Source organism: Diadema setosum, chromosome 1, assembly GCF_964275005.1.
Source record: "Diadema setosum chromosome 1, eeDiaSeto1, whole genome shotgun sequence".
In the NCBI taxonomy this organism is placed as follows: Eukaryota; Metazoa; Echinodermata; class Echinoidea; order Diadematoida; family Diadematidae; genus Diadema; species Diadema setosum.
In genome coordinates this window covers 11488225-11508711 of record NC_092685.1, presented here as the reverse complement: position 1 = coordinate 11508711, position 20487 = coordinate 11488225, and the positions used below count along the sequence as shown (strand labels likewise).

The following is a 20487-nucleotide window of genomic DNA, read 5'->3' as shown; positions in this document are numbered from 1 at the left end:
GGGAAGATCAGTTACCCTTTCTAAGTCCTTTAATAGCCTGAATATTAAGTAAATCTTTTTAGTCACATGATCCGTATTCCATAATAAACATGCTCAAGGTATCCATGGCTGCTGCTCTGTGCCAATCATAAAAATCACTAGTGCAAAATTAGAAATATATCATAGAGTTAAAAAAAAAAACAAAAACAAAAAAAAACAAACCAAAGAAAAAGATTTTGGTTACTAGACTGGGAAAGCAAATATAGAAAACAGGTCATTTCAAAACTGATTCTCCTCAAATAAACTATGAATTCCTATTCGAATAGTGTGCTCTGTAACATTTCATCAAGTGGTTTTTAAGTACAATTGTATCTCACAAAAAGCTAAAAGCTGAATCCTCATCTTGACCAATACTACACCATCCCTTTAATAAAATGTCAGAAAAGCAAATTTCTAATTTGAAAACCACATTTTTCTTACCTTGTTATCAAGTGGAAATGCATTTATGCAAGATAGAGCCAAACATTATAGTTGGCATCTCTTGGAATCTATTTTCCAAAATGCAGCACCAGAACATAACATGACAAGAGATTCGTATTCTCACGAAAAAAAAACAAGGAATAACCTCAAACTTTTGACTGAAGTTAGCTGCTTCTCCTACCGTCTACTTGCTCAATATTTATGATTGCCCAAACAACATGATTCAGCAGGGTCATAAATATTGAACAATTTTAAGAGGCCAAGAGAGAGGCTTGGGGCATGCTAGCATCTTAGGTTTTATTTTGCTTTTTTTTTCACCCTCGCCGAAAAGGCGCTTAAAATACAATCCTGCCCCCGATCAAACGCTGGGATGCGATTCCTCCTCAACTTAGAAGACAAAAAAAAAAAAAAAAAACCAGCCCACGTGCACGATATTTACATGAAAAGCAAAGTGGAAGAGTGTAAAAGACAAGAACATCAGAGCGGGATAAGAAGGGGCCAGGACTGATCTACTGACTGCCCACGTGGGGTGAGCCGCAAATTTGATATCATGGAAGTGGGATTCCATTACAAGGCCTCCCCGGAGAATCAGTGCACCCGCCGGCCTCCAGTCCCAATGTTTGCAAATCGTCTTTGTACCAGTCGCCGTCAACAATAGGCCCCGGCTTTGGTCGCGGTTCCGTGCTGCCGGGCCGCGACATCCGATACCAGGTAGCCCCATCGTGAAGAGGGGGACACACGCAGTACGGCAATGGGGATGCGGGGGGATGGCAGGGAGGGGTTTGTGATGGAGGACTCAGGAGCTGGAGGAAGGGGTAACATTGGAGATTGATATCTCAATATCTAGAATCCTCCCCTTTACAGAGAGACCAAGTGTTGATCTGAGGTAATAGTTCGGTTTTACATGAAAGGCAGCGGCTTAACGAATCACATGATACCACCTGATTTTATACTTCATGTACTCTTCCAGCATTTGCAAAAGCATGCAATCACAGGCAAATACGTGTGTTTATGAATGTGAGTCTGTTATCTAGTTTTTCATAATGCATATTTATGCAATGTTTCTTTTTTTTTTTCATATGTACTCACTTTGAGCAAAGTGAACATCCCATTTCAGATTTCAAGCATGCGGACAAAGAAGCAGATCATGGCCACGTGTAAAGATACTTTCTAATTCATTGATTTATCCATCTCAACGAGCGAGTAACAGGGCAGAACAAGTCAGGTGATTGATTACACTAGATTCACTCCTTGTTCACCCAATTTTCCTTCTTTTCTTTTTTTCATTCTGTCTTTCTCTATCGGTTTTGAGTTTTTGTTGTTGGCAAGGCTTTTTTTTTTCTCTTTCCAACTGCAAATTCACACAGCCAGTCACGCTGACGTTTTCACGCCTGATGTGACAGCAAATTGGCTTGCCTCCCCCCAAAAAAGACATGAATATGCACATGCTGATCGTGCGGGGCGACGCACATGCACGGAGTCCCGGCTGCACGAAGGCAGTGGTGACTCTGACGGTTTGGCAGGAAACCAGTTCGGATTAGAGCCTATCGCCTTTCACCAAAGACAAGATACCAGTAATCAGACGGAAGGCAGCTCGATAAGAGGTGGAGGGGCAGGGTTTATAATCGGTCTCATTAAAGATTTTCCCCCCTTACAAAAAAAAAAAAAAAATCATGCTTTACGGGAACTTTTGCTCACGGCCGTACAACACTCCATCTAAACTTCTATTTTCCCCAATTCACCACCGGAGAAGAGATCGTATGTTTTCGATGCAAGTATCTGCAAAAAGGGAAAAAGTAATTTTCGTTCCACTGCTCGGAATACCTGTTGGGTGTACTAAAGGGGTGGGGCAGATTTCTCACAAGTGTAGAAGCAAGCAGAGAAGGGAGGGCACACAAAAAAAGAAAGAAAATCGGAAGGGGGGGGGGGGGGTTTCCTTTCGAGATACATTACCTGTAGTCATGGTAGAGAGAAATCAGGAGTGTAATTACAGCAATTTGCCGGTGTAGGTTTACGGGCATAAAAGCGCTCCAGTGCTCGCTCTTGAGTCTCAAGGACTTGTGGGGATGCGTAGCTAATGGCATACACAGCGAGAAGTACCTACTTGTGCGCTTCCTGGTTGGGGAGAAACGCGATTTCATTGGCCCTTCAAACTGCCGCGCCCGGGCATGCCTGAGACCCGGCGCAACACACTGATTGCCCCCAAAAGCGGCGCAACTGCCTACTACAAGATTAATAAATAATAAACGTGTTCTCAATTCAAATTCGGCCCATCCGCTCAAACGCATACTATTTTGCCTGTTGTCTCCATCCAGTGAGGCATCTTTTATCGCTGCATTGCACGAGCCCATCTCTTGTGTGCACACACTAGATAAACCGCCTTCATTCTACACTCTCCAATGAACATTGGAATGGGATGGAATGTGAGCTATTAACATTGCTTCATACCAATGATGAATAATGACCATGGTACATATGGTGCGTTCATCAGAAACAAAAGGGAGACATTTTTTTTTTTTTTTTTTTGTCCCGGCACAACTGTACCAGTACATGGCATACTACGATACAGTGCACTTGTAAATGTTCTCTGTAAAGGGTACAATTTTTTTATTCATCTCCCTTCTTGCTAGATTAATTCACATATTTTTTTCACTTGTATTGTCTGTGTCTCTGCAGGTTTGATCTTACTATTTCAAACCTTTCCTTACAATTTTCAAGGACATGCAAGCAAAACAAAAAAGTTAAGGACTCACATAAACAAATTACAGTCATCACAATGTTTTAATTCTGATACTTGGACTCATTGATAATTTTTAATTTGGGGCACTTACACATTCAAATGTATTTCATATTAAAAATAAAACATCCACTGACAAAAACAAAAACAAAAACACCTCTAATAAGCATTTGCAATTGAGGCCCTTTGAAGGGACTGTACAGTAGTGGTTGAGGTGGGGATTCATGTTTTGAACATTCCTAGGTGAAATGATGAGAAACCTCTTATGAAATATGAAAGAGCATGTAATTTTAAGAAGGATTCAACGTTTATCTGATGAAAATTGATTTTCAAATGGCTGAGATATCCAAAAAAGTGATAATAATAAAAGGCGACAGGCCACGTCTTTTATTAGGACCTCTTTGTTTCACCTTGTTTTTGGATATCTCAGCCATTTCAAAACCGATTTTCATCAAACAAACTTTTGATACCCCTTAGAATTGCATGTTTTTGACATCTCATAGAGTGGTTTCTGAATGTCTCGCAAAATGTAAAAAGCTAAATCCTCACCTCGACCAGAACTGTACACACCCTTTAAACTTGGAGTAACAGAAAAAAAAAATGAAATTAACTGAAGATACAAAGAGACTACAACAAATCTAACAGAAACTGATATCCTAGGAGAACTTTGAAAGAATACTTTCATTTCCCATACGTGAAAAAAAAAATGAGGCAGGTGAAACTCATTTTGTAGAAGTGGTGCTCCAACATTTAATGCTACAGATCTCTACATAAAACTGATGGGATATTAGACAGGCTTGAAATCATGTATTACTATCTTTCTGAATGCTAATTCTGCTTATAGCGAAAGTGCAAAGGGTATTTTTTTTTATCCATCATTTATTTGCTCAATCTTGACTTGGTGCACCTGGTACAATAAAATTGGAAAGTTAAATGCGATTACTATAAAGCCAGAAATTTTTGTGTGCATGAACCTTGAGCGAATTCTGAGAGGAGCGACTATTCATGAAAGTAAAATGCACATGAATTTTTTGTCTACACAATCCAATACATGTAGTATATTCATTTATTTTTTTCATGGTCTGCGATTTGTGAAGGATTCATACAGCAAAACAAAAGGCTGTCAGCTACAATTAGTGAAAGTTTCTGGTTTTATAGGTACTGTATATGCAAATATATTTAATGAGTGTTTGAGACCCAAAATGACCAAATGATAATTGAGTATATCCTTTTCAGGGAAATATAAGTTGTTATTATTATTATTATTATTATTATTATTATTATTATTATTATTATTATTATTATTATTATTATTATTATTATTATTATTATTATTATTATTATTATTATTATTATTATTATTTATTCGGCAATTGCAAAACAATACAAGTGACAACAGAGAAACAAATAAAACAAGCAAAACACAAGAAAACAAAGTGTCAGGCTTTCCCTGTTGAGCTCCCCGAAGGAGCCGGGTTGGAAAAAAGCAATCAAAATCACTATGACCCTTGGGCCTCTCCAACCAACTTAAGGAAGCACATCAGGGAGTAGTTGAACATAAAAGAAAACAAATAATACAATTTCAAATTGAGCGTGTAAACCAGGTGGATTATTGTACAAACTAGAATTATCATTATGGCGAATGGGTATTAATTCCACCCCCCCCCCCATAAAAGATAATAATCCAGTGTACAAAAAAAGTGTTATCTTTCTTTTTTTTTTAATTACAAAAAAAGAGTACATCTCAACAACAGCAACAAAAATATCCCCTTTAACTGCACTACTAAATGATTTACAAATTTCCCACTCATTATCTATAGTCCACAGTGTTACAGGAGGCAATATTATCACAAGTTGTTAATTTTAGAAATATCAATTCACTTGAGGAATGTGCAAAAAAAAAAAAGAACATACACATCGCAAAACATATCAGGTATACAGCACTCCTTTTTCATGCTGGATCAATATCGGTAAACTTCACTTGTTAATAATTTTGTGGACAGCGGTAATCCATACCTTTTACCTAAAGAAAATGTTCGTACGTTGGTACTTCGGCGTAAGTTTCACTGAGTTTAAAGTCCTGAAAATCTGCACACTGCACAATGTACTATTTACATATTATACATGTATACATCACCGGCATAGAAAAGCCATTAATTTCATATCTTTTAAAACGATAATATCATCAACCCCCTAAAATCATTTGAATGCCTTTCCTTTATGTACATCCAGGTCATACCAAGGAGGTACTAGGCTACGACCTCCTTGGTCATACTGACACCGTACATGAACCAAATTGTGATGTCCAAGAGAATCCACCTTATGTTTTGATTAAAAAAAACTCATCAATATTTGTGATGTTTTTATCATTACAAATTACCCTTTTCAAAAAAGAAGAAAAAAAAAGAACATTTATTTATCTATATGTCAGTCATGTATGTGACCCAGTGATGTACTTGTACTGTTTAAGGACTGGGGATGGCTGATACTTTAGTCTGCGTGCTTTAACCACAAATTTAATGAGGATCACATTAATTTGATTTCCTCAGGAATACTCAACCATGCACATCACCTCGAAGAGATAGGCATGAGTAGCACAGGGAGAGTATCTTCTTCTTTCTTGTTTTACGGGTAGCTGGAACCACTGCCTGCGCAAAGATAGTGACTGTTTTTGTCAAATCAATGGTGACCCTGAGGTGCGCACAACATGATACTCCTGAAATCTCAGCCCTTACCCTCAAAAAATTCAGAAACAGATACCACCCACAACCGTCCGCTCCCGCACGAGTATGACGAGAACACGCCGTATATTCGCGACAATGACGAAAAGTTGCTGGTCCATCAGACTCCTGCATAGGTCAGCTTATAAGAAGTGATGGAGACCAGAGTACACCCACCAGCATGTGTGAAGTCACTGTCCCTTTTGCCACTACTGTAACAGCTGTTTTACTAACCAACTGTTTCAATTTCATCCACCTTTGTCATGCCCTATGAGGAAATTAGAGGGGACTTTGATTGTTAATCGTACATTTCTTTGTGATTCTTTAAAAGAAAGGGGGGAGGACAATGGAATGATTAAACAAGCTGGTGCATTCAAACAGATACTTCTCCATCCAAAATTGTTCATGAGAGTGATATTTACAAGAACTTGAACACTATTTCAAACTTGCAATAGATACCATGAAGCTCAAAACAGTTGAATTATAAAGATTAACTTGCTCAGAAAGTAAAAGATTAAGTTCAATTTCACATGGTGGATAGAAATTGCACTACAAAATGAACCTTGGAATTGCTTGATTTTCTAAAAATGCTGCTATATTCAGCAGCATTTGTAATTACCTCACTTTTTGTGCTAAAGAAATGAAATAAATTACCTGTTCAGATGGAATTTAGATGTGTGCCTCATCAACAGATTAAGAAAAAAAAAATAACACGAATAGTACTAGAAGTTGCTGCATAGCATCAGTCTATGCTGGTTCCAGTTATCCAAGAATTCTATACATGCAGCGTTTCAATGCTCGTGACAGAACAAGGCAAGTGCCAAAACGTGTCTCGCCCATTCATGTAGAAGAAATTAATATATTTTCTAACTCCCGGAAGTTCATTGACCCCTTCCTGTGACCTTTGACCTTGAGGTGTACTTCATGTTTGGTAAAATGTGTAACTTTGCATGACCACTCTTCCCTCCATGTTTGATTGAAATTGAAGTCCTCAGTAGAGAGTTATTCAAGTTTTTGTAGCGCTACGGATGGACGACGGACGGACAGACGCCGCAGGTAATCCCTTAGTCTCCCCGCACCTCTGGTGGGCACGACAAAAAAGGAATAGATTTTCTGGACTTTACCTCTTATCCGTGGTAATGGAAACTGGTTTGAAACTATGTTTACATGCTCTCTATTTCTGTATCCTTTCTGATTGTTACTTTGCAGCCAATAAATGTGTACTCAAGATCATTTGTCATTCAATCATGTATTTTTTTTTTTTTGAAAAATGAAAATGAACTGAACTGAATTGAAATGGCTTGAACTCAAGATCCTTTGTAATTCTCTCATGTGATTCTCTAATTCATCTTCTTTTAATATGAAAATGAACTAAATTGAATTGAAATGGCTCCTGAAGTGAATAACTATTACAGTATAACCTCGATGTGATGCACCAATGGAGGAGTTTACTTGCAGTTTCCTTTGTGTTTTCAAACTTTACATTAATAAAACTGCATTCAATTCCTAAAAAAAGAAAAGAAAATACTGTCCCTCAAGCCTAGGTGGATGTCCTAACAGCATCCGACAGTTACAAAGGTGTGCTCCACTCAAAGTGCAATTTCACATCATGTCAAAATTAATTTTCATAGAGTAAAATAAGACAAATAGAAGGGTTGAAGTTTCACCAACATGATTTTTGAACTAGGAAAGTTATGGAATCTTAAAGATTTACATGTTTTCTGCGTACAGTGACAATAGATTGAAACTACATGCGTTAATCAGCTGCAGTGATGATGTCCTCAAATCGCCACCCTCCAACTTATTCCTGCACAAATTCATCGTAAACACACTTGTGAATGATTTAGCAATGACTACTCTCTGCCCTAAGTGTCAAGCCTGGTTCTTCCAATGCAGCAAAATTTTTGATGGGCAGGAAACACAAATTTTTTGTGTTTGATATCTGGTCAAAAGACATAAATCTAATAAAAATTTTCAAAAATAGTGTAGGATGGACGATGGGAGACTGAAGATGTTATGACATCTGATGCCAAATATCAATTTCCATATCATTTTGAATTATGTGGTTGCTACTAATATCACCCAGTTTTGTGACAATATATATAAAATGTAATGCCACACCTTCAGTATCTTTATATATAAATTTGCTCTTACTCAGTTCTATACTCCATGAAAATCAACTTAAACTTGGTGTGAAATTGCATTTTGATAAGGATATCCCCAACATACGTTTGTTGCTTTTCAAACAGTATAGACAGAGGAGAGAGCTTTTTTTGACACAATCACTAGGGGGAGAAGACTCAAATTTGTTTTGATTACTAGCAAATACAGTCAAAAAATTCTGATGTACATTTTAAAAGGAGAAATTTCAAAAGTTGACAATCAAGTAATCTGATAGTCACCTGATTAGGCATTTACTGAACAAAGCACAGCGAGTAGTATATGTACATGTATTTGTTTTGGTTATTTGACAGATGAAGTCACAGGGATTTTTTTTAGTATCTTTTTATGACTACCATCTACAATCTAACTTTATCCACAGTAACTGGTACATCATGGCTTTTCTTCCAAATTCAAATAGGGGGAGGGGTAAAGCAGCATTTTTAAAAAAAAACTCTATTACTTTCTTCAAACTCCACGAATGCTGCAAAGAAAACTTAGATTATCCATGAGTTTAACTTGAGTAGTACTGTACAGTGTACACCATGTAAGTGCACCACAAACTAGTCTCTTTTTTTTTTTTTTAATTCTTCCTTTTCTTCCTTTCTGATTTTTGTATTCCAAAGAATCCTCCACAGGTTGGGAAGAAAGACTTGTTGGATGAAGTTAAATTGCAAGTCTAAAAAGGTTCTTTTGTTTTGTTTTGTTTTTGCAATAGTATTCATTTGATTACATTTACCATCCATATACATATTAACACTATGACAGTATATTGTTGTGTACTGCAGATAATCTTTTTACTGAACAGAATAATACTGAGAATTATAAACACGATTATAATGATATTGATGATGATGACGATAATAATGATTATTATGATTATGATTATGATAATGATGCAATGCTCTCAGAGTAGAAACATTCACAGAATTAATTTTTCAAACTGGACCAATTTCAGTAAATATTGCTTGCTGTTTTTATTTATTCTTAGCTGGTAGAAGTGTTTCTATGCATATCTCTAAAAAAAAAAAAATAAATATTCCTGTATTATCTTTTAGAGCTAGTTATGTAAAGTGTAATGATAATTGATCAATTCAATAACTGCAGAAATATCACACACACACACACACACACACACACACATACAAATCACTTGAGAGTATACAGGGTAGACTGATGAAGGACTGGAAATATTTTTTATAATAATGATAATGATGATGATAATAATGATAATAATAATAATGATGATGATGATAATAATAATAATAATAATAATAATAATAATAATAATAATAATAATAATAATAATAATAACAACATAATAATAATAATAATAATAATAATAATAATATAATAATAATAACAATAATAACAACAACATAATAATAATAATAATAATAATAACAATAATAATAATAATAATAATGATAATCGTAAAACTAATAATAATAATCACAATAATAATGATAATTAACAATAATAGAATACTCCAAAACAACTCATCATCCCAGCAAATAGAATCAGCCAGACTTGAAGTTTCTTGGTAGACTCTTTCGATATATTGCAAGCAAATATGAAATGTGCAAGTCAGGTTCTCAAACCCTTACCAGAACTATATTTTCAATTTAATCTGTGAATTTTGTCTAGATTCTGTATCCTAAACTTTGAAAGGTTTTTTTTTTTTTTTTGCTCTTTTAAAGTCTTTTATTTGTATGACAATTCTCTTCCATTGTTCATATCTACCTTTCATTCATTGAACAATTTCCTCTCATTGGTGCGATGAGGGAGGAGTTATTCAGCACAACCATCCATGCACATTCATAAAACTAATCTACATGCAGATACCACACTGAAAGAAGGACTGTAGTTTATGAACACTGGCTTTTCCTTCAAAGATGCCTAAATGTTACACAATGTAATGTTACGCTATGTAGCAACTACCATCGGATGAAAATGCATCTCTTGTTGTGTGAGGACAGGAGCAGACATCACAGGCGTGGAATCGAGCAAATATCACATTCTATTCATCTGACCCAAATTAATGTATCATGAGTACCCGCACACCGGGCATGCAGACACACTTTCCAGAGATAAGAATACATGAAAGAAAACAAGTTTATATGCAATGTTCTTGAATTTTACAGAGGAATTATAAGGGCTATCACTTTACACCAGTTAGGTGGGTGGTTGGGTGGGTGTGGGGGGGGGGGGGGGGAGTTGAGGGCAGCCTTGAAATAGAAAAATCCCAGCCCAGCCATTTTCAAGGAGAAGTTTTGATTTCACCAGCTTGCAAAAGGAAATTGATTTGTCGCACCACTTAACATCGCCACACGAAAGGGTGAGATGAGAAATTAGAGATCCACTTCTGTTTTCACAGGTAGTAAACCCATGCACTGTGTGGCCACAGATTTCTCTAATTGTTTCATGGGGAAAGGTCAAGTCAGACAGCATTAGTCTGCCTCTGGTTTTGTGAGGGCTGAGTGTGTAAGTCAATGTGGCAACATTTGTGCAGGGATGCAAACCTAGAAAACACCACTGCAGTATTTCAAGGGCTGAAAGGTGTATTTTTGGAGAAAAAACACTGTATTTTTACTTTTCCTGTAATAAACATGTGTATAACTACAATTTTGAAAAAAACAACAACACCACACAACAATATTTTCAATAAAACCTGCAGTATTTGGAGAAAAAAAAGTGTATTAAATAATGCTAAAAAAAACCCAAAACAGATGGCTTCCCTGTTCACTGTGAAGCCAGATATATTCGTGGTATGACATTTTCACAAATTGGAGCCGACAGCCTTTTTTGCGCATGAAATTTTTGCAAATTGCCAGTGGCATCCAATGCATTACAGTGCAGACAAGAACTTTTACATGCATTTTAATTTTGTGAATCTTGGCTCTTGTGAAATTTGCAAAATTAAAATGCACACAAACATTTTTGGTTTTACAGTATGCTTTTTTGTTTTCTTTGTTAACTGTTGCATTGTGTTTCCTAGTTTAGTCCGTTTTCTACACTTCCCGAGCCCATCTACTTGTCATGATTTTGTAAAGCAGGTGTCGGGAGGGTGAAAAGATAAAATTAGAAGATGAAGGGGTAAAAAGCATTATGTGCGACCCATCATTAGAGAAAACCTAGTTAAGTCCTGCACCTCCAAGCTTATAACTGTCATCCAAAAAAGTGGTAAAGCACAATATGAGACTAACACAGGTTTGACATATTGGCTTTGTTTGAAGTTTAGGATGTTGGAGCATATAGAAGAATTAAACATTTGTGCACATTAATTAATGTCAAGTCAAAGCATCATAACTTTCAAAACAATTATGCATTGTGCATTCCTTTTAGCCAAATGATATCAATTTGCACTTTTCTTTGCTTCAACCACTGCCAGTTTACCAGAGTTACCCCATGACAAGGTAAATTTTCCAAATGCCACACAGAAGAGCGAGAGAGAGAGAGTTCTTGATCAGGACTGATATTTATAGCACTTTGGAGGACAGTGTACGGGACTCCTGTACATCACAGTACTCAATTAAACAATTTTCACACCACAGTCGCTCCCATTTACAAGCAACTACAAAAGATTTGCCTTGGGTGTTGCTCGGGAAATTCAAAAGTGCCCCGGTACCTTGGCGCATGAGTGGTGTGAACTGAAATTTGATGAGGGTTGTCCAAGTAGGAAATGATACCTTTGGGCGAAATTAGAGGGGAAAAAAATGGGAGGGGGATAAAAGAATAAAAGGCTACTAGCACTTCCCCTCAATGAAAAACTATCATGATCAAAAAATATGATGCTTCCCAGTTCTTTGAATATGATCTTGGTTTGTGGTCAAAGTTTGTCACTACATCAACAAGAAAAAAATCTATTAAAAAGAATATGTTCATTTTAAATCAGCTTTTGCATAGCATCTTCATCCCCTGATGATCTTTTGTGCATCATGTGTGTGTGTGTGTGATTCTGAATACATGTACTCTCACATGGTAATATACACATATAAGTAGCTGTTTGTTTGTTTTTTAATTCAGATTTGACGCAAATCAATTTATGCTCCTCTTGTAATCAGACAGAAGAGTCGTATGTGCATGTTTTTCTGAACTGCCCAAAAGTTAAACAACTCTGGCAGGCTGTAACTTCACTCTTTAATCTGCAAGAAATCAAGGAATTACATTGGAGTGTTATATTTCAGGTTGTGAAAGGAAATTCAGGCAGAATTAAGTTTGTTTAATATGATTATTACTTTTTGAAATATATAATTTACAGATTTAGAAATCACAGTACCTAACCAACCAAAACTAAAATAAAGTAATTTGTTTTGGAATCAATTGAGGAGCAAAAGAAAAAAGCAATTGAACAAGTTACATGTATATTAGGAATTCACCTATACGTTTGTACCAAAGTGGGAATATATATTAACTAAACAAAACAAAAAAGACTTTGCTGTAAATTTCTTCTATAATCTTCTCTATTCCTCTCCCCATCCCAGACGGTATCTTTGTGATAAGCAGATGATGATTTGATGTTTCAAGGTGAGTTAGCCCATATCATTCTTACAGGATTGCGGCAGATAATAATAACATGGTCTACTCTTCTTTATCCAGGGTAGCCTCTTCAGTGTTGCCACTGCTCTACCAGAGGGCTCTTCAATTATTATTACCCTAGCATTGCCAGGTACCCATTCATATACCTGGGTCGAGAGGGACATGGTGGGTAAAAACATCTTGTCCAAGGAAGTAAGCACTGGATGGGAATCAAACTCGGGGTCCTCCAATTGGGAGTCTGGAGTCTTATCCATCATGTCACAGCATGCTAGTAAGAAGGGAGGTAGGGGTAAATAGGACATTAATAGGGTGGGAAGGTGGACGTACATTTAGCTTTGTGGGTTTTAAGGTTGCCTTATGTTCAATAGGGGTAGAGGAACTTACCATGGGGGGATGGTGGAGGAGGTATGGGCTTCCTAATATCTTTACTTTCCTTTTCATAATTCTGGTGTATGTAAAGGCAAAGTTGTTGTTGTTGTCGCGGCCTTATGTATTTCCTGTTTTATTCCAGCATTGCTGGTTTTTCTATCTCCGGCGGCTTCGGGTCGCTGCGACTGGTGCCGTCGGCCGCGGGAGACTATCCTGTATCAAACGGCGCGGGTTTCATCTGCGCTCCTTCTCCTTGTCGACGTCGAGGACGAAAAAGAAAAATTAATTAGATAGATGCATGATGCATTTTTGTGCGTGACGAAAGAGCCGAGCGTTTTAATATTCACCAAATTCTGCGCTGGACTCCTGCTTTCTTGATCGTCCATCTTTTAGCTTGCAGAGACAGTGGGGGATACTAAAGATGATAGGGTGCGGCAAAATCTCTGTCATCTTCCGGCGGACACGCACGCATGCACACAATGTACTCACGGTACGGGTATGCCAGTGTGTGGCTTGTGCCTGTGTATGTATTGAAGACGTTTTCACGAAACACTATCTGCGTGCGTGTGATATGGACTCTCATAATATGGTAATACACAGCGCGGTCGTACAGGGCATTTACGTACAGTTCGCCATTGGCGTGAACAATTGAAAACAACGAATGCTGTTATTTTATTGTATTTTGCACAACTGCAGGATACTATGCAGCTCAGGTACGTCATTGAGCTTACTCTCAAGTCAGGTATCATTGTACCCATGCTGTTTTGGACGGCTTTATATCCACTCAAACTTTGTCCTTGCCGATCGACCTTGCCGATGATCATAAATATTCATAAGATGAGCGGACGTGGGGGAAAACCTCGCTTTGCCGACCGCCTATTTTTTAAGTTACAAGTGGAAATAAAATGGGTGGTTCTATGGTCCATCAAAGCAAGTTTTGTTGATAAAAATAAAAAAGAGGGAGCTAATGAAGGCAAAAATATTCTTCTTTTTCCAATAACGTGGGAAAAGAAATAGTAAAGAAAAAATACAAGGTCCTAAGACCCTTGGATTCCCACGGGTGCCTACTTATTAAACCTAATGACTATGATCTCCCCCTCCCCAAATAATAATGATGATTACAATGATAATATAATATAATAATAATAATAATAATAATAATAATAATAATAATAATAATAATAATAATAATAATACTAATAATAATAATAATAATAATAATAATAATAATAATAATAACAATAATAAAAATAAAATAATAATCATAATGATGATGGCGATAGTTACAATAATAATAATAACAATAATGATGATAATAATGATGATAATGTACAGTCTGAAGCAGATAAACGGGTAGTTCTATGATCTATCAAACCAAGGTTTGGTGATAAAAAGAAAAAGAAGAGAGCAAATGAAGACAAAAATATTTTATTTCTCTCAGCACAATAGCAACAAAAACACTAGGGGTCTATCGATATATGAAGTAGTCCTGCTCAGCACAAGATTACGTATGTTAGTGCAGCGAAGCAGGTTTGGACAGTTTTCGCAGGATTGTCTTCAGAATAGCTTTTTTATCAAGAGCAGAAAAATGGTGGAAACAGATTTCTAAATTCTTAACAAATTAACATTTCTGCCTCCTTTGGTTGATCATCCCTATATTATGACTCTGCTCTCTCCTCTCCCCTAAATAATAATAATAATTAATAATAATAATGTTAGTAATAACAATAACAACAATAACAATGATACACTGAAATAATGATAATAATACAATGGGCCAATGCAAATGAATGGGGAGGGGGTGCTATGATCCATAACTAAGAGTGGGCGGAAGAGACACAAACAGGTGCTGGACTGTTTCAATGTTCAAAATGAAATATCAACGATAATGAAGTTATTTTAACTGCCTATCAGTCGTAGAGTAACCTTGACATGATGGAAAAAAAGATATTCACTCTCCTTGACCCATACACTTTTTTCCTTATTCCCTTGATTCATCCCCATGTCGATTAATTATATAAAATGATAATAAAACCTAATGAATATGACCTCCCCTCCCACAAAATCATAGCAACAATAATAATAACAATAATAATGATAATGATAGTATGAATAAAAGCAATTAACAGTATCAATGAGATAAACGGGTGGTTCTAGATCCATCAAACCAAGTTTTGATGATGAAAACAGAAATGAGGGAGCAAATGAAGACGAAAATATTTTTTGTGTATTTCTTCTCTCATAATGTGGTTGAAGAAATATTAAAGAAAAAATACGAAGCCCTGAGACCCGCGGGTTCCCACGGGTGCCTAACACTTATAAAACCTAATGACTATGATCCCCTCCCCAAATAACAACAATAATAATAATGATAACAATAATAACAATAAGAATAATAATATGATAATGACAATGATGATGTATAGTCTGAAGCAGATAAACGGATGATCTATCAAACCAAGTTTTGGTGATTAAAAACAAAAAGGAGGGAGCAAATGAAGACGAAAATATTTCATTTTTCTCTCATACTGTACGAGCTGAAATTTTCGCGTACAGATATTTTCGCGAATTGCTACTTGGCGGACATTTTCGCGTGTTGTTAGTTTCCCGGTTGCGTGGGTCTACCTAAACTTAGTTATTCGCGCGATGTTATTTTCGCGTGTTGTTATTTTCGCGGTTCAAAGGCAATTCGCGAAATTCGCGAAAATAAAACCAGCGCGAAAATTTCAGCTCGTACAGTAACGTGGGAAAAGAAATAGGAATGAAAAAAAAAAAGAAAAAGCGAGGCCTTGAGACTAGCCATGGATTCCTTCGGGTGCCTGCATGGATGCAAGAGCAGTGGGTAATTAATATCAAAGTCATAGTGTCAAATTTACTCCCCGTTTCGACGGGAAGAATCTGTGGGCAGAACTTTCGGGGAATCTCATAAGCGTAATTTTCCCTGAATATTCGTTTTAGTTTTTTTTACTCTGCGGGGGTGGAAATGTGTGTGTGTGTGTGGGGGGGGGGGTGAGGGACAACAAGACAACTGATGGACTTCTACGGGTGCAAATAACCCCTCGAAACTCAAGTTCTATAATAAAAGCAAGTGGCGGGAAGTATCCCAACCTATGGACCGGATCGCCGGGCACGTACTACAAATGTAATATTAAATTTCTGGGAAGGGTGGTCATGGGTAGTTAAGAGAGCACAATTAACGAAAGAATGAGAAAACTTTCCTTTTTATTTCATTGATAAAAATGTGCAAAATCGTATATATGAGAAAAAAAAAATATTGCTGCATTATGTTAATGATGAAATTCTACAATTTTGTTGCCATGAGTAATATTATATGTTATTGTTTTATGAATGACAGATGGAACATAATACAAAAAAATGAGAAAAAAAAATATGGATGTGAATGTACAATCAATATCTGTTCATTCAGTAAGAAATATTCATGGGGAAATAAATGTATGACTCGACAACACATGCCTTCTAAATAAAGGACATAAACAAACTCATAAAAACAATCACAAAAACAAACACACACTCACACACACACACACACACACAAAGACAGACAGACATATTCTTGGAAACAGAAATGGCAGAAAACATCAGCATCACAAGAACTCACATCACAGGTTGTTTGTACCAGAACTTTGAGGTACATCACATATCCAACTTCAACTACTATCCATGCATTCATACAGGAAATGGAATGTAATGCAACATTATTTAATGATTTTTTTAATGATTTTTTTTTTTTTGATTCAGAGCACATGAGGACTCTTACCGGCCAGCCGGAGTACCTGCCGCCTCCCTGATAGTTGCCCCCTTGTTGGTTGCCATACCCGCTGCCGTACTGCTGGGAGTGCTGCGAGTTATAGCCACCTCCTCCTCCTCCACCGCCCCCGTAGCCTCCCTGCTGCTGCCTGTAGCCACCGTACTGTCCACCGCCACCACCCCCGCTACGGCCCCCGTAGCCCTGGGAGTAGTTGCGCTGCTGGTTCTGCTGGTAGGCGTGTCCCTGAGATTGCGTGTTGCGCCCCCATCCTTGGTTGGATTGCGCACCCCTGAGACAAGGGAAATGGTAGCAAAGATAGAGGAAAACAGAGAGAGTAGCTCATTAGACACATTCCAATATTGAGAGATGATGTAAAATTCTCACAAAAAAAAAAAAAAAAAAAAAAACTACTGTAAAACATGATATATTCGCGGCATGAAATTTTCACGAATTGGAGCCGATGGCCTTTTTCGCGGCATGGAATTTTTGCTAATTGCCACTGGCATTCAATGCAAATAGTGTAGACAAGGACTTCCGTGTGCATATTAATTTCACGAATCTTGGCTCTTGCGAAATTTGCAAAATTAATGCACACAAACATTCCTTGTTTTACAGTATGCACTGTCATCAACATTCTCACTCATTTTGTTGTCATATCACAGCACAGGAAAATCATAACATGATTTCACTTCCAATTCACTTGTAACCTGTACTGAAATTCAAAATCCCTTTTCCAAACTAGCATCTAGAATGAAAATATAAACAGCTTGGCATGTCTTATTCTGCTGTACATTGTTGATATCCACAGCAGTTGAAATAGCACAACTTGAGGCTTATGACAGGGCTCCACGCTAACTTTTTTTTTTTTTCACTTGCCCTTTCTAAGGCAGTTGAAGTTTTTTGGTTTTTTTTTTCCCATCTGGTACTCTGGGGTTTGCACCAGCTGTGATTTACTATGAATCTAAATAGTCATAAATTTTCATCACAATTCTGCACAAGCCACAATCCATGCCACTTGATATGTGATGGTATGCAGTATGCTGCACATACATTGTAGTCAGGTATAGACACAGAGTAGATTATTTTACACCCACGCTCCAAAACCAAACACAGAAAATTTGTATAATAAACAAAATGATTAAATTCAGTAAATAAATTTGACCGAATGAGCCTCTACACGCGCACATATGGGATACACATGAAATTTCGGAGAACCTGTCCACAGCAACCGCCTGTCTTAAATGGCCACTACTTTTATCTCCCTTGGATGGCCACTACAGACAGGCTTGACTGTGTATCTCAAAGACTATGAAGAGATTCACATCAATGGCGCCATGAAGGGGGAGGGGAGGGGGGAGGGAGGGGAGGGGAGAGAGGTAGAGGGGAGGGGGAAGATGATAAATATGCAGACTCTCTGTGTTATCCACAGACAGACAACAATTGATGCATGTGACTCAATGATTTGGTTCAAATTTCACAACATGTCAACAGTCAACAGCCATGATAATCAATGTCATTTTTTCCTGTCACTATTTTTTTTTCTCCTGATCACCTGATCGTTTGTGCGTTTTTAATCTGAGTCGAGTCACAACGGGATTGCGCTGCATACACAACATGTCCCCCCTCTATTGCATTGCCATAATGTGTTGATTTCGAGTACACATGTTCTCCTAGCTCAGTTAGCTACTTGTGGGCTGGCTCTGGCATCAGAACGGCCGGTATCTAATGCTGCTCCAAGCCATCAACAGCCCAGCACTGTATCGGCTCCTTGCCCATACAATAGTTACATATGTGGTGTGTTGGTTGCTTTCTGGACTTGTTAGCAATCATGCCAAGTTCGCCTTCACAGATAACAACAACTTTTCAATGCAAACAAATTCTACACAGAAATGGCTTTCTTCTGAAAAGATTTTTTTTCTGTTTCCCCTCATATTACCATCAGAACTTACAATGTACTTGCCCAATTGTCGAGTAAAATCTCGCTAGGCTTCAGACACCACAGTTCTGTGATATGGTACCATACCTTTTTATAACAATTTTCACCAGGTATTGATGGTACTTCCAAAAATAAAAACTTCAATTTGAGTTCCACTTTGTTAATTCTACCTTTGGCTATTTCTCAACTGCAAACTGATCAAAACCCTGTAAATCACTACATTTATAAATTATCGTAAAATTGGCAACATATTACAGAAGCTAAAAGTTAATAATTTGCCCTCAAGGTGGCAAATGTTTGTTGTTCTTTTTTTTTATAATTTTGTGCAAGTGTCATGATTTCAATCAGTTCAACTAGTCTTACTTTGATGCTGGCTACACAGTAAAATTTGGAGTTGCCAATTTAACAAGAAAAAGATGATCATTTCTGAATCAAAATAACCCAAACACTGGATGGGATTAGCTGTAACATGACACTTATATCATGAAATGTCAAGCTCGTGATTTGTTTCCGTTGTCTTATGATAGTCATTTAATAGTCACTGCCACTGGCCACTGATAGATAAAATTAAGACTACAAATTCAGCCCTGCTCCTCTGATCTACACAGCAAGTAAATAACACAGCCTATCTTGATTTCATAGGAACAAGACTTCAGTTTATTTCAGCCCTGTCAGGGTCCTGTTAGGGCAAGTCTTGAGTACATTCTGCTGGAGGTACATTGTAAGATATAAACAATGTCAACTTGTAACAAAATTTCATATTTGGGGAGGTATTTTCTGAAGAAAAATAAGCACATGATGCTAAATAGCTACACAATTTTCATTTCCTCAGGCCAATATATGATTGCATTTTACTTATTTTATGATAAGAAACTGTGGTAAGCATGTACAGGCATTCTTACATTTACCAAGAGTTTGAATGCCACATCATCCTATAGCATGTTAATATTCTTCATCACAAATTGTTATATATACGTATAATATATACTGTTTGATCTATCTACACAAGAATATTAATACATACATACATCAGGGGGAGATACAGGAATTCCATGAGGGGGTGCCTTTACAAAATTAAAGGGGGCGCATGCGCCCCCATTTTTTTCTTTTTATTTCTTTTGTCTTAAAAAAAAAAAAAAAATTAAAGAGGGGGCGTGTACCCGGTGAAAATGCAATAGTAAGTGTGCATATGTGTACATGTGTGTGCATGTGTTTGTGTGCCTGCATGTGTTTGTGTATGTGTGTGCATGTGAGTGTGTGTGTATGTAAGTGAACAAAAGCTGAACACAATAACATACTATGAATAAGTAAGAAGAAACACACAAATATTGTATGAACTATGTTTCATGTGCTCTGTCACTGGTGTATTTTTTTAATGCTTAATACAGGACTGCCATTCTGTAAGGTTAACATTTCCTCCATTTCTGTTTTCCTTTCTTTCTTTATTTTTCTCCACAGAAGAAGGGTCTTCTTTTGACGCTCAAGCACAGAATTGCCACTAATGTGTTTATAGCATATTTCTCACACATCCATACTCTCCACACAAAATCTGTTTTGGTTGAGAACACATGTTCTTTTGAGGTTTTGTTTTGTTTTGTTTTTTTCCAACTAGGAAAAAAATAATTATTTTATCAAAGCAGGGAAATTGGCAATCCTCAACAGGACAGTGTTAAACATAATATCCTCCTTCAAATGGCACACTTCAACAAAGATTTGTTGAAAGTCTATGACTACCTCAATTTCTAGTCCATTTCAGAGAAAAGTTCTGCATTTATGTGCTAATATGACTTGTCAGTCT

At 37.0% G+C, this 20487-nt stretch overlaps 1 protein-coding gene across 1 annotated transcript in view; it reads right to left on the bottom strand.

Annotated features, from left to right (window-relative positions):
- Nucleotides 1–20487, bottom strand: part of LOC140236839 (5'-3' exoribonuclease 2-like) — a 100810-nt gene that overhangs the window by 3508 nt on the left and 76815 nt on the right. Inside the window, exons 32-33 of the mRNA XM_072316779.1 lie at nucleotides 16763–17042; nucleotides 1099–1262 (exon numbers count right to left, since the gene is read on the bottom strand). Coding sequence (XP_072172880.1) covers nucleotides 1099–1262; nucleotides 16763–17042 — 444 coding nt within the window. The remainder of the gene's footprint in view (nucleotides 1–1098; nucleotides 1263–16762; nucleotides 17043–20487) is intronic.